Source organism: Meriones unguiculatus, chromosome 3, assembly GCF_030254825.1.
Source record: "Meriones unguiculatus strain TT.TT164.6M chromosome 3, Bangor_MerUng_6.1, whole genome shotgun sequence".
Lineage (NCBI taxonomy): Eukaryota > Metazoa > Chordata > Mammalia > Rodentia > Muridae > Meriones > Meriones unguiculatus.
Genome location: NC_083351.1, coordinates 136,904,635 through 136,920,175, shown reverse-complemented (window position 1 = coordinate 136,920,175; position 15,541 = coordinate 136,904,635). Strand labels below are relative to the sequence as shown.

At 47.1% G+C, this 15,541-nt stretch overlaps 1 protein-coding gene across 1 annotated transcript; it reads right to left on the bottom strand.

The window, feature by feature from the left end:
* Positions 1 to 643: 643 nt before the first annotated feature.
* Ddx41 (DEAD-box helicase 41) lies at positions 644 to 13,365 on the bottom strand. The gene is made up of 17 exons (XM_021659691.2): positions 13,208 to 13,365; positions 13,022 to 13,132; positions 12,593 to 12,752; positions 12,437 to 12,511; positions 12,250 to 12,310; positions 12,006 to 12,142; positions 4,199 to 4,271; positions 3,934 to 4,087; positions 3,720 to 3,856; positions 2,762 to 2,924; positions 2,309 to 2,440; positions 2,000 to 2,071; positions 1,783 to 1,879; positions 1,501 to 1,650; positions 1,343 to 1,414; positions 1,144 to 1,254; positions 644 to 961 (listed from the first exon to the last, which is right to left on the bottom strand). Exons 1-17 carry the CDS (start codon positions 13,232 to 13,234, stop codon positions 825 to 827), a joined length of 1,869 nt encoding a protein of 622 aa, XP_021515366.1. The 5' UTR covers positions 13,235 to 13,365; the 3' UTR covers positions 644 to 824.
* Between the last annotated feature and the right edge of the window lie 2,176 nt (positions 13,366 to 15,541).

The window sequence follows — 15,541 nt, the reverse complement described above, 5'->3', positions numbered from 1 at the left end:
AATTAAGTAACTTGCCGGAGGCCACACGCTAAGTGACAAACATAGCTTGAGCAACTGCTGTCTTTGCTGACTAAGCACATGCTTTACACACAAAGTTCCCACAGCAGGGGAGCTGAGATGCCTGGCTACTGCCATGACATTTCTTTGCCCCTCTTGCTACAAGGTGAAGTCGTGGTTGCTGGGCCAGCCAGTCTTGCAACAGGCATCGGCAGATACGCATCGCATCTTAACCCGTGGGCTTCACAGTTATGGCAGCATCTACCTGGCTTGTTTCTGTCTTTTTAGCCCAAAAGAGTAGGGTAGAACAGAGCTGGAGGGTATCTGCAGCTTCTACCCCTTCCTCAGCAGGTGGAGCAGGGAGGGGCCTCAGAAGCCACCACAGGAAGTGAAGCTGGTGGCAGTGTCAGACAGGCAGGGAGAACAAGGATACACCATTTCCCCGTGACCCCCAACGATGGGTCCTCTGAGTTACTGGGCATTCCTGACCAGATACCAGGAACTCTGAGATGGGGAGACCAGGCAGCCTGTTCTACGGCAACCTGGGAGATGCTGGTATCTTGCCTCACAGTGGTGCTGAGGCAGAGGATGAGGCCTGTCCAGGACCCAGGGGGCAGGTGGTTGAGAAAGAGCAAAAGAGCTGGTCTAAGAGACACAGGACTGTGCTTTAATGGCAGCTGAGGAAGGAAAACAAAAATAGTAATTCTAGGGCACTGGAGTTGCCCAGGCCAGCTGGGCCAAGGAGGCTGGCTTCTTGTCTTGAGGGCTGGTGTGCACGTGGCTGAAGTCCTGGGACTGGCCTCTTGGGAAGAGGAAAGACCGACGGCTCAGAAGTCCATGGAGCTGTGGGCCAGGTAGTCCTTACGGCCAATGTTGCTGACCTGCTTGGTCTGCATAGCTTCCAGTTTGGGGCAGTCAGTGATACGATGGCCAAGACCTCCACAGAAGGCACAGCCACGTTCTCCTGGGAGTGGAGAGAAGGTTCAGCAAGGTCACTGGAACAAGTGTCAGGGCCTGAATCATGATCCAAGGTTGGCCCCACCAACCAGGACTGGTTTCCTGGTATTTCGGTCTGCCTCCCTTACCAGCCCCAGGCATCCAGCTGTACACGGGAGACTGGCCCCTCCTCCCCTGTACAACACTCACCTCCAATGTCCAGCATGGACTCATCTCCACAGTGCAGGACCTGCAGGACAGGTGGGACTTTCTGCTTGGCCTCCAGTAATAAGGCTTTGAGGTCCATGAGCACTGACTCATCTGAGGGAGAGAGAATGTGGCACCATCAGGCTCCATCCTAGTGCCAGAACCTGGCTGGATAAACTACAGGTGGAGGACCCAGACTCACCGCAGGCCTTATTGATGAAGGTGGTGGCAATGCCGGTGTTTCCTGAACGCCCAGTGCGGCCAATTCGGTGCACTGCAAGGAAAGGAACAGCCTCCAGCCCACTACCTAGAGGCCTAGCTCTCCTCTGGTCCAGTCTACTAAGAGCCCACCCTCCCTACCATAGTTCTCGATCTCTTCAGGCATGTCGTAATTGATGACATGCTGGATGGCAGGAAAGTCCAGGCCTTTGGAGGCCACATCTGTGGCCACTAAGACATCCTTCTTGCCTTCCCGGAATGCCTCTATGGCCTTGGTCCGCTCTTCCTGGTCTGGGGAGGATTAGGTAGGTGTCAGAACTATAGTAGGAATATTGGGAATAGTGCAGGCTAGCCGGGCAGGGAAAGGGAAGGCAGGGATCTGTCATGGCAGCAGCTCTATGCTCAGGTGTTGACCATGCTGACCTTTGCCCCCATGGATGGCTACAGCCTCTACCCCCTTGAGCAGAAGGTATTCATGAATGGCGTCCACATCTGCTTTCTTCTCTGCAAAGATGAGCACCTGTCTCAAAAAGGCCCACTCTAGTCAGAAGGTGTTGTACTTACTCCTCCCCGGCATATATCCCTACCATCCTCTCTCATCATGGGGCCTTTGGGACCAGCCTGGTCCAGCTGTACTCACAGGTGGGGGTGTCTTCTGCAAGCACTCAAGCAGGTACACCATCTTGGCTTCCTCCTTCACGTATTCCACCTCCTGCCACCACAGGGGCCAGGTCAGGTGATCCCAAGGTTAGGCTCCCCCGTCATCACCCTGACACTGCAGCTGGGCTCCCAGCCTGGGCTAGGTGACTAGAGGCCTCTTTCACTGGGCTAGACAGCCTAAGAATGGCCTTAGCTAAAGGCCACAGGTGGACTCCGGTCAGCTTCAAGGAAGCATGGCCAGCTTTAGCCTGTTCTGGCAAGACTTTGCCCATGGAGAGTGCCTGCCTACCTGAATGACATCCAGGCTGGCTGCTCCAGCACGACCCACATTGATAGTGACAGGCTTTACCAGGGCACTCTTGGCGAAGTTTTGAATCTTCTTCGGCATGGTGGCACTGAAGAGCAGAGTCTGCCGCTGGCCCTGAGAAAGAGTGGGGCCTAGGGCTAGGACAATGGTTCTCACTTTGCGGGTCTTAACTGAGGGGTCACACCACGACTCGTAACAGTAACAGATTTACAGTAAGGAAGTAGCAACGGAAATAATTTTATGGCTAGAGGTCACCACAACACGAGGAACTATATTAGAGGGTCGCAGCATTAGGAAGGCTGAGAATGCAGGCCTAATGGAGGGCATAGAGGAGATGGGGTCTGAGGATACGTAACAGCTGAGACACAGACCCTGAAAAGTGGAGGGCATATATGCGTTATGTACAGGGTCCTGAGAGAGGCAGGGGGCGGGCACCTTGAAGTAGGAGAAGATGGTACGGATGTCACCCTCAAAGCCCATGTCGATCATGCGGTCAGCCTCATCCAGGGCCAGGTAGCGACAGATGTCTAGGCTGACCATTTTCTTCTGCAGCAAATCCATGAGGCGTCCAGGTGTGGCCACCATCATGTGCACACCACTGAGAACAAGAAGAAACCCTGAGGTGTGGGGACCTGGCTACCCTTCGGCCTCCCACGAGGCTGTCCCTTGCCTTCTGCTGCCGTCTATCGCGCTGTGTCTCAGCGCTTCCCCCATGCTAGCCTATGTACAGCACAGGCCGCTCACGCAGCAGCAGCTGCACCTGTCCAGCCTGCACTTATCCTGACGTGTTTTCCCCAGGAGGGCTGTCCTGAGTCTCTAGAGGTTTTATTCCTGGTTCCTGTGTCCCTTCGTTGGCATTGCTGGGCTCGTTTTCCTGATAAGCTAACTACCTGTTCTGACTACCACATATTCACCAAGCCTGGGAATACCTCAGACACAGGGATGGGTTCTGGTATGACTTATGATCTCACGGCCTGGTCCACTGTACTAGTGATGCCTGCTGGGGATCACATTACCTGGAAAGGAGAGAGATGCTACTATGGGTCTGGCCCCACAGCAGTACCTCAGCCTCCTTGCTTAACCACAGTGAACGGCTCAATTTTCTGGACACCCCAGGTTTAATCTCTGAGCTTGCTGCCTGAACTGCCCCTTTGCAAAATTCAAATGGCACCGTCCCTGCAAAGCCTTCTTGGACTTATGTCCCAGAGAATGGTACATTCCACCTGTTATATTTCCATAATATCCAGCTGCATCCTTCCATCTCACCTCACATTTTTCCTCATGGCCTGGACTCAGAGAAAGACTCTGTTGAGGACTGTCTAGTAGTTACACTAAGGGGGTCTTCTGCTTCTCTGGGGACCTCGGGGACGCCAGCAGCATGGTGTGCACTTACTGTCGGATGGTCTCCATCTGCTCTTTCACTGACATGCCCCCAATGCAGAGAGCACAGCGCAGCAGGGGTGAGCTGTCCTCCTGCAGCAGACGGCAGTAATACTCCAGGATGCCGTGGGTTTGCCGAGCAAGCTCTCGCTGAAGGGAGAGACAAGACTAGTACCAGAAAGCAGCCCGTCCTTCTCCGGCCTGCCTGGCGAGCCCACCTATCTTACCGAGGGGCAGATGATGAGTCCGTAAGGCCCTTCACGCCTGGAGAAGGGCAAGCGTTTTTCCTGCTCCAGGCAGAACATGATGACGGGCAAAGTGAATACCAGTGTCTTGCCTGACCCCGTGAAGGCAATGCCGATCATGTCCCGGCCCGACAGACTGTTGGGAAAGGACAGCTTCAGGACTGGGCCTGGCCGAAGACAGCTGGACGAGTGGGCGAACTTCTCTGTTGTAGCCCCCAAGGGCCCCAAGACCACAGCCCATACTCACATGGTAGGGATGCCCTGGATCTGAATGGGTGTTGGGTGGAGGATGCCCTTTTTTTTCAGGCCTCGAAGGATGGCTGTAGAAAACAATGGATGTTTTATTAGCACCCTGAATCCTGTAGAACTAGCTTTTCCCTACAAGTTGCAAGTCTTGAAACAGGGGCTGGGGGTCATGAAACAGTGGGTCCAATGCTGACTGGCTAACTGGGCCTAACAGTATTCTCACTAAATGTTTTTTAAAAGGAAAATCCAACCTATTTGACCAATAAAAACTCAGGAGATAGAAACTGGGGTGAAAACCTGCCAGCTCAAAAAGCCAGAGAAAATAACCAACTAACCTTCCTTCTCACCTCAGGTCCAGATGGAAAAAACCCAAACAGCTCACTAGCTCAGCTGACAGCCCAGGAGCAAAAGGCCAAACAAACCCAAGGCCGAAGGTTTGCTAGTTCAAAGCCCAAAAAGCCAGGGAGCTGAGAAGCTTTAGCTAAAAGTCCTTTCTTCTTCTCCATGCTGTCTTAAATATTCCTCACCTCAAAGTCCCTCCCACTCTTTAAACCTGCCAGCTGGTTTCCTGTTCCGCCTCCTGGCCTAGGGTTAGCTTTATTAAATCCTGTGTACAGAAAGCTCTTAGATTAAAGGTGTGTGCTAGGGCTGTGTGAACCACACCATAATCAGCAGTTTACCAGAAACAAAGTTCTTGGATTAGAGGCGTGTGAGCGGGCTCAACTACACCAAAGAAACAGGGTTATACAGTTCACAATTTGGGGGTTCACAATGGGATCGAATATCCTGTAAGAACTAAAGCTCTGTTGGTGCAGAAGAAAGTGAATGTGTATAGCTGAGGCATCTGAAGAGAAACCTAAAGAAACCCTTTTTCAGCAGGGCGGCAGCAGCTCAGGCCCTCAATCCCAGTACCCTGGAAGCAGAGGCAGGTGGATCTCTGTGAGGCTAGCCTGGTCTACAGAGTGAGGTTCTGGACAGCCAAAGTTACACACACAGAAACCTTATCTTGAAAAACAACAACAACAACAAAGTCTGTCTCCCATGGGGCTCACAGAGACTCAACCACCAACCAAGGAGTATGCATGGGGAGTATGCATGGACATGGGTTGGACCTAGGCCCCTACATATATGTAGCACATGTGCAGCATGGACTTCATGTGAGTACTGGTATAATATTCTTTTGGAATGTATACAATTTACCCTTGTTCATTCAAATGCTGATTTCTCTACCCCACTATCTAGTTTCAATCCATACATTGTAGCATTGCCTCTCAAGTTTGTGTAAACATGGCCACATTTGTACTGTCAATAAAACAACCAGCTACAATGCTGAGCAATGGAAAGAATACGGTGGGACATCCTGGTCTGGAGGGGAGGAGAAGGAAGAGAGTGGGAGTAGAGAGCAGGGATCAGCAGGAGAGGACTTCGAACCACGAGGAGAGATGAACTGGGCCTAAGATATGACTAAAAGCAAGTATAATGGGTAAAATCTGAATGGTAGGAAACTATGCGAGCCTGGAGGTTTAGAATGGCGTAACTATTGCCCAGCATTGTGCTCCAGGTTAATTAAATACATCCTAGTCTTGTGTATGATTTGGGTATACAGGTGGTTTAGGAATAACCACTGAGTAACTAAAAGGTAAATCAATAATAAACATCAATAATCTACAACAAATGGCGCCCAACTAATCTAAGTATCCACACCCTTTAAATCATACTTTAATATAATTTGGTGGGAGGAATAAGCTCCCAGTGATACAACCCAAACTTAATTCCAAAAAACTCCCAGGTCAATTACTGTCTCTTTAAGAGAGACTTTTTTTTTTTAAATTAGCTTATTCACTTTGTATCCCACCTGTATCCCCCTCCATCATTCCTTCCCAACCTCACCCTCCCTCCCTCATCTCCTCCCATGTACCTCTCCAAGTTCACTGATACGGGAGGTCCTCCTCCCCTTCCATATGACCCTAGCTTATCAGGTCTCATCAGGACTGGCTGCATTGTCCTCCTCTGTGGCCTGGTAAGGCTGCTCCCCGTTCAGGGGGAGGGGGAGGGGATCAAAAAGCCAGCCACTGAGTTCATGTCAGTCCCTGTTCCCCTTATAGGGAAAACACTTAGAGACTGAGCTGCCATTGGTTACATCTGTGCAGGGGTTCTAGGTTATCTCCATAAATGGTCCTTGGTTGGAGTATCAGTTAAGAGAGACTCTTAAACAGGCCCAGGAACAAAAGATAGCCTACTGTAGGCAGATCTGAGACTTAACAAAACTGGCTGCCTTTACAGTCCAACAGGAGGGGTACACAAGCATGGCTTCCTTATACTGTGGCTGGCTCAGCAGAGCTCAGAGCAACAATAGCAGCCATGCTGGAAAGAAAGGAACTGAAGGCAGATAGACCTCTAGACAGAGCTTGGCCTAAACTGCATCTAAAATAAAAAATGCCATGGCAGAGGGTGTTTTAATCCCCTTCGGCTTTGTTTTGGTTGTCAATGTCATGGATCTGGTTGTAATATGTGATGGCTCTTCTCCATGCCTTCTCCAAGAAAGTTCAAAGAGAAAATGGGGGAAAAGCCAAGGAATGGAATACCAAGTTACACACACTAGAAAGGACACTCTTCCTAATAAAAATTAGATTAATAGCAGCTAAAATTCAAAGCTCTCTGGTTGCAAGATACTTGTCATATCTTTCTGGTAAGGGTCCACTGATTCACTGTAACAACAACTAAATTCCAAAAAATAACTAGCTGGGCTTTGCTTGTTACAGCTTTCTAAATTGGCACAACTGAACCAAAACTTAAAATTTTCTTGTCTCTTTGCTTGATTTTCATTTAAAGGCTTTGAGTTACAATGATAGGGATTTGAGGGGAAAAAAATATTTGAACAAGTTGGTGAAGGCACATACCTTTAATCCCAACACAAAGTAAAAAGAAACAGGCAGACCTCTGAGTTCCAGATCAATTTAATTTACGTAATAAAAGCCAGGGTGGCAACTCCTGTTGTTTAGCCACTTGCAAAGATAGTCTAAGATTCAAAATGACAAAATTTTCCTTAAGGTTACTATGTAAGTTCTTTTTTCTTAATAATAGATGTTATGTCCTTGCTGATCTAAAGGTTAAATTCACATCAATTTTGGGTTTATGTAAGGAGAGATGATGTCACACTGCTCTAAAAAGGCCAGCCAATATAAAAAAACTGGTACTTCCACAAAACTGGTACAAAAGGGCATTCTGGCTTAAGAAATATGTTCTGTTGGTCAATGTAAGGATTCAAAATTAGGCTGGGAGACAAACATGCATGCCTCCCACATCTAAAAACTTTGAAGGGGCCGGAGAGACGGCTCAGAGGTTAAGAGCACTGCTTGCTCTTCCAGAGGTCTTGAGTTCAATTCCCAGCAACCACATGGTGGCTCACAACCATCTGTAATGGACTCTCATGTTCAGGTGTGCATGCAGGCAGAACATTGTATACATAATAAAATAAATAAATCTTTAAAAAAAAACCTTTTAAGTGCTGACTAGATAAAGGTGTCACACTGCTCTGGAAGCCTGCTTATCCTTTCTAATGTGAGACATTTTCACAGGGGGGAGGGCAAATGTTGGTCATACCTGATGCAAAAAAGACTCGGGGCTTTCAGGTGGCAAAGTACATGACAGCCTATTTAAGTCCTAAAACTCAAATATTACAATTCATATGTTTAAAAGGCTGAACCATACATCCCATATCAAAAAAGGGGCAAACCAAAGAACAGCCACACCAATGTAAAAATGCAGGTACAAGATGCCTAGGGTATGCCTAAACTCTAAATTAAAAAGTTTACATAAAGTTTACTTAAAACATGCCTTCTATTGCTCAAGGCAATAGAAATATTGTCTCTCTAAAGGGGAGGCCTTCTCTCAGGAGAGAAACAGCAGCTTGGCCTAATACAATAGGCACCTAAGAGCCCAAAAGAGATATTTTGATCTACAAAACCTTGTTTTGATTTCAACATGATAATGATTATATGTTCAATAATAATGGTAACTTATATTGCTGATTCCTTTACATGGGAACAACCCTGAAAATAACTGAGACATAAAATATGTCTCCAGCCAAAACTTCAACAATACATGGCCAATAAATACTGGGCTACAATATCCTCAAAATTTATGATTCCATTCTTTTAACTGACATAGATAAAACTGGTATACAGTTTAGTTTCATCCTGTACATCTCATAGATTTATAGTTTTAGGACTGTATAATGCTTGTGAGAAATTATATGTTTGCAGAACAAAGGACTGGACACCAGAGACGCTGGACCAAAACTGTCAAAATTCATCCTTCCAGCATGCTGAGACATTGACAAATCTGTTCCAGCATCTTGCATGTTCCAGCGTTCTGCTTGTTCCTGCCTCAACTGCTTCAACTGCTGTTTCTCATCAAAGCCTGCTCCCAAGAGAGCTTTGAAGAAAGCTACTAATTTCAACTGTCCAGCATTTTAGACTGTTCCAAACAGGGCCCCCTAACAGAATTTCTGCGTGTCCAAAATGTCAGCTAGAAGAAATTCATAAGAACAACATCCAATTTCCTTTCAGGAGGGTTGGATAAGTTTTTGGTTGTTTTCTGTGGTTATGAATGTTTATTGTCATTGGGAGATGGTTATAAATAATTAATGGTCCTATTCAGAGATAAGACAAGGTTAGACTCTTTTCCTTTTTCTTTTCTCTTTCTTAGATAAGGAGAAAATGGGTTGAAAAGAAAGAAAGGGGAATACAGGGTTAGCTTATAGGAATAATAAGACAAAAGGTAGATTATTAAATCTACTCAACTTAAGGTTTTCATTGTTATTTTCAAATAAGGTTAATTTTAACTCTGGTATAGGATTTTGTATATTGATGCAAAAATAAGTCTATTTTTAATACATTGGTAATTTTAGTATATTGATACAAATTCAAGGTTACTTCCAATACTTTTAAACTACTATTACAAACTGTTTAGGGTATTAAGTAATGCAAGTTAATTGCTAGTTAATCAACTCTTAGTCATGTCAGACACTAGTCTCATTTATCACAAGAGTATATATCCTAGGTTTAACAGATAGATATGATTCTGTAGACAGGTTGATTAAAGATAGGCAAGTCTTCAAAAACTTCAGAGACCTACAGATTATGGCATTTTAAAATGTCTTTATTATTTTAAAGATTCTTTGACAATGAGACAAGTCATGTCCTGGCAGTACCTTGCCTACCTCAAAGAAGATGATGAGCATTAAAGAACCTCCATAGGGAGATGGCTTCAATTGTGGCACATGGAGCCAACCAGGCAAAAACAAAATGTCCTCGTTTCACGACCGACAGAATTCTGCCCAAAACAGGCGAGCTTAAATGCAGGATATGTCAACTACTGAACTCTGCCAAGACAGGGTAAGCAAGTCCTAAATAGTTCCTGCTTTACATACATGTCTGTCAAATATTCTGAGCCAGAAGGCTGAAGATGATGCTCCAACATTATAGAGATTTATGGGTGACTATTCAGGCAGCAAACTGTCTCTGTCAATGTTTTATTTTTTGGAAGCTGCTAACATGCATTTCCTATTTACTCAAATAACTAATTTGTTTCCTTCTCAAGTCTGTGGTGGGGTTGAAGACCAAATAGTTATAGTTCCACAATTAAGCTTAAGTTGTTTAAAATTTAAGAAAATGTTTTCATATAGGTAATACCAATAAAGATAAAAGTTAATTTAGGTATAGAACTCTAAACTTGTCAGTATAGAATAGATAACCAAATACTTTCTCCTAAGTGGCCAAATACACATGAACTGGACACTGCCCATGTAAATCTTACCTAATAGTTTTCATAACTTTTATAATTATTATTGTCTTGAAAGAAAAGGAGTCTTTTATTGGACCTAAAGGGGGAAATGTTGGTATAAATGTTCTTTTGGAATGTATACAATTTACCCTTGTTCATTCAAATACTGATTTCTCTACCCCACTATCTAGTTTCAATCCATACTTGTAGCATCGCCTCTCAAGTTTGTGTAAACATGGCCACGTTTGTACTGTCAATAAAACAACCAGCCACAATGCTGAGCAATGGAAAGTATAAGGTGGGACATCCTGGTCTGGAGGGGAGGAGAAGGAAGAGAGTGGGAGTAGAGGAGAGCAGGGATCAGCAGGAGAGGACTTCGAACCACGAGGAGAGATGAACTGGGCCTAAGATATGACTAAAAGCAAGTATAATGGGTAAAATCTGAATGGTAGGAAACTATGTGAGCCTGGAGGTTTAGAATGGCGTAACTATTGCCCAACATTGTGCTCTAGGTTAATTAAATACATCCTAGTCTCTGTGTATGATTTGGGTATACAGGTGGTTTAGGAAAAACCGCTAATTAACTAAAAGATAAATCAATAATAAATATTAATAACCCACAACGTATGGGTCTTCTAACAATTGGAGCAGAAGCAGTCTCTGACTGTTGCCTGCCTTTGGATCCCTTTCCCCTAGCTAGGCTGCCTTGTCTGGCCTCAGGGGAAGAGATGTACCTAGTCCTGCTGTGACCTGATGTGGCAGGGCTGGTTGGTACCCCAGGGGAGTCTCCTCAGGGTATGAGGAGGGGTGGAGGTAAGGGCTGTGATTAGGCTGTACAGGGAATAATTAATTAATAAAAAAAAAAAGAGGGGTTGGGGATTAAGGTCAGTGGTAGAGTGCCCGGGGTTCAGTCCTCAGCTCTAGAGAAAAAAAAAAAAAAAAAAAAGACAAAATAACAAAAAGACCAAAAGCCAGGCATGGTGGTACATACCTATAATCCCAGCACTTGGGGAGGCAGAGGCAGGTGGATCTCTGTGAGTTTGAGGCCAGCCTGGTCTTTAGGCTTAGTTCCAGGACGGCCAGGACTACACAGAGAAACCCTCAAAAAACCGAAAGAAGGAAAAAAAAAAAAAAAAAAAAGGAAGAAAACCTTTCTCTAACAAGGAGTAGTGGTACATTCCTGTACCACTAAACCTAGAAGGCACAAGTAATTGCATTTCTGAGTCTGAGGAAAGCCTGCTCATCTCAAGTTCTAGGACAACTAGGACTTCATAATGACAACGGATTTCATGCCTACCCATCTCCTCAACATGCCTACAATGCTAACACTAGCATTCAGTATAGATGAAGCAGGAGGACTGTTTCAAATTTGAGGTCAGCTTGTTTCTCAAAAGAACTTCTCCAAACACTAACTGCCACCAATAATCACAAAGGGAAATCTTACCTCAAACTTCCATTCCCATTGCTGAGCTGATTGGGGCTGGGATGCTGTAGGCATGTTATTGTGGACTGTGTAAAGACTCAAACACTGATTTCGGTGCCACACGTACATGGTTGCAACCCTTGTCCTGAGACTCTCCTGTCTAAGCTTTGCTCCCCAATTGTCCCCTAATATGTCAATAAAGCAGTTCAACATCCAATCACTGAGTAGGGGAGAGACTAGGGTTGGACTTTCTGCCTGCCAAAGGAGAAGAAAAGAGGGAAAGGAAGTGGGGATTCAGAGGTCCAGGAGACAACATGAGAAAAAAGCAGCTAGAGCAGAGAAAGTCATAAAATGCAAGTATCTCAGGAAATTTGGCAAAGAGGGCGCCAGACTAGCTTAGAGGGTTAATATAGACTCATACTGCTCAGTTGTTGTGCTGTAAAGCGTGTCAAATAAATAACATACTTCAGTCTCAATTACCTGGGTGTGAGCCGGGATAAAAGATAAACTGCAATCCATACTGATAAAAATCCATACCAGTACACAATCTCACACAGGCATGACTATAAAAGCAGGTGTCTCCCCTCTCCTCACAAACCTGCAGGAAACTTCATTTCCTTGAAGCTCTTGATGGGTGGTGGGATACCATCTCCCTCCACCAGGATGTGGTACTTCTTCCGAACTCGCTCATGTCGCTCTTCAGACATGCTCAGGACATAACGTGGTGGTGTCCAACTAAAGGTTGGCAGCGGGCAGGAGAGGTCAACACAGGAGGTCAGTACAGCTGGGCCTCCGTGTATCACTGCCAGTCTCAGCCACATATACTGACTGAAAAGACATACCTAGTTTTGATGGGATCGTCATATGTGATGCCTTTGGCCATCTCCTTCACTGACATCAAAGCTGAGGAGACAGACATAGCTCAATGGACTCCTGTTTCCCAAAGGCCTTCCCCGTGGGGCACAACCTGCTTGAAGTTGGGAGGAGATGGACTGAGCCGCCTCCTCTCTGCACCAATTATAATCGTACCTCGGCCTTCGGCCACACTCTCCAGAATCTTTTCTTCTTCCTTCAGTTGCTTTTCCTTGGCGGACTCCTTGCGTGCTGAGAAGAGATGCCAAAGACATCAAAGAGACAGAAGCACTGCGCCCCAGGCTCAGACGCTCTCCTTCTAGCTCAGCCTACCTTCAGCTTTCTCTTTGAGGTGCTGGTGCTGATCCAGGAGGCTGACATTGGACTGGGGGCCCAAAGGGATGTCATCCTCATCTCCTCGGGGCTCACTGCCACTGTCCTGCTGCTCTTCCTCTGCAGCTCCCTTGCGTCTTCGCTGCAGCAGCTTCTGGAGCTGAGGTTCCACCAGCATCCCTCAGAGTCAAGCCCAAAACCCAACAGGTGGGGGGCACGGCACTCGGGAGGGTGGGAGCCAGGATCCTGGCTTTTTCCGGAAAGGGGGTTGTGTGCACTGAGGCGCACATCTTTCCGGAACTCAGATAGGATCACCGTCTCTTGTCTGCCTCAGAACCACGTCCCAAGCTACTAACTACCGCTCCCCAGGTCTGCCCCTCCCGCTGACGGCCGGGGACGGGCCGTCGCCCCTGGAATACGGGCCCTCACCAGTAGCTGCCGGCGCTGCCGCAAAGGCACATAGGGCACGTAGTCCTCGTCGTCCTCATTCTCGTCCTCGGAGCGGCTCCCTCCCGCGGCCGCCTGGTCCACGCGACACCGCTGCGGAGACCCGAGTCAGCCCGCGGCCCCTCCCCCTTCCCGCTGCCCATCTTGCGTACCCAGCTTCGTTCCCACCTTCCGCTCGACTTCCATCTCCTCCATCGCTCGCCGAACACATGCGCACTTCCCAGGCAAAAACAACCACGCCTCCCCGGAGCTCCAATCGGAGAGGGAAAAAACTGTCGCCTTTTTCTAGCAGTGGCGTGAGCACCGGATCGCGAGCCGGGACAAACTTTCTCCGGCGCGTTTGCGGGCGGGCGCCGGAGCCAATCGGAAGCCTCTGGCGAAGCCTTATGGGTAGCAGGACTTGAAGCATGCGCAGACGTCGTCCCGGCCCCAAGCAGGGCGCTCTTCCTCTCTTGCTTCCGGTGAGATCGCTGCGCCTCCTGGTGGCCACAATCCGCAGCCCTGCAAGTGGAGTTGCAAGGGCTAGCGCTGCCGCTCCTTTTACCTCGTTGAGGGAGGTAACGTCTGCTCAGAATAATGGTCAAGGTGGGTTTTTTGTTTTTTTCCAATTCAGGGTTTCTTCTGGCTGTCCTGGAACTCAGAGCTCCGCCTGCCTCTGCCTCCCCAAGTGCTGGGATTAAAGACGTGTGCCACCACATCCGGCTTGGTGTTGGTGCTTTCAACCGCGGCCCTATGTGTGTTAATGATACACACGTCAGAGTGGCCACCTGGGAAGCTAGGGATGGCTCGAAGGAGACGCTGGCATTGGGTTTCAGCCTAAGTGGAGGAATCGCCATCAGGAGAGCAGGAAAGGGCTACCAGTATAGAGCAAGAACACAAATTCCTCAGGGCACAGAGATCTCTGGGGCTGGTGAGGTAGAGCGGAAAAGGAGTCTGGGTATGTATGGTTGTCACGAGTCCAACTGCACTTTAAGGAGGAATGACAGAGCTAGTGCTGGCTTCCCCTTCCTCAGTCTGTGTCTGTGTCTGTAATAGGAGCGCTGATCACCATGCAGGGCCAAGAGAACTTGTTTTGAGACTGGGAGAAATAAAAGGTTTTTTCTAAGACAGAGGGTCTTGCCATGTAGCCAAGGCTGGCCTAAAACTTGTGATCCTTTTGCTTCAGGGATTGTGTGTCCCACAATACCTAGCATGAATTATTTCAAAGGCAATGCAAATTGATTTTCACAGCAAATGGTTTCTCTTGTAGGATGTGAAGGATAAGCAGTAACTAAAAGGAAAACAAAAAAGCCAAGTGAGGTGGCACACACCTTTAACCTCAGCACTCAGCAGGCAGATCTCTTACATTACAGGCCAGTTGGGACTACATAGGAAGAACTTAAGGAAAACAGACAGACACCCAGAATTCATAAAGGAAGAGTAATTGTGGAAGGAGGGGAATATGAGCAAAAGTCAGGAGCCCTGAGGGACCAGAGCCCAACTGGTGACTGTGTATGCTAGAAGTGAGTGCCAAAGACAGAAGTCTTTGTGTATTTGACCAGACCTTTACTTACGGTGCAACTGGAATTTTAGATGGCCATTCTGGCTCCTGCTTCCTTTCTTTAGAAGGAAACGGGTACCCAGTCCTATGGTGGGGCTGGGGAGGAGGGAGGTGTTGGTTCTGGTCCATCTGTGCAGGCTCCTTGCCTTCAAGACACACCTTTAGACACGGATGTGATTAGGAATGGCACTTAGAGGGGCTAGAGGTGGCTAAGAGTATTTGTTCTTGTGGAGGACCCAGTTTGATTCCCAGCACCCACATGGTGTCTCACAACATTTGTAACTTCATTTCCACAGAATCCAGTGATTCTTCTGACCTTGGACACCAGGCTCCTGGTATGAGCAAAACACTCATACACATACAATAAATCTTTAAAAAAAAAAAAAAAAAAAAGACATGTGTAGGCCGGGCCTAGTGTGGTGACTACTCTTTAGTTACAGCGATCCAGAGGCAGAGACAGCTATCCTCAAACTCACAGAGATCTGCCTTTGCCTACATAGCAAGTTCAGGGCAGCTGGGGCTAAACATCTCAAAAAATAATTGCACCTAATAGAAAATAACCGGGAAGCTTGGACATAGACTTTGTGAGGCATTTTTAGGGAAGATGAAAAACTTTCCTTGACTATAGATGTTCATTACCTGTTTTCTTCTCTGGTCTGAGGATGTATATCCCACTCCCACTGGGCAATCAGATCTAAGTCAGAAAAATTCAGTTTGCCTTTAACTGCTTCCAGTTATGTTGGGGATGGTGTGGGCGGTTCTCAGTTGGCCAGGGCTACATGGTATATAAAGGCCTCAGGGCCTTTCTTAGACCCGGTCTCACACATGTGTAGAAAGAGCATATCCAACCTGTACCACATGACCATCTGGCAAAGGGGAAAACAAAGTGTAAGTCTTACTTGCTGACAAGATCTGGAATCAACTAACAGACACACCTCTGGGTGGGTCTGTAAGGGCATTTC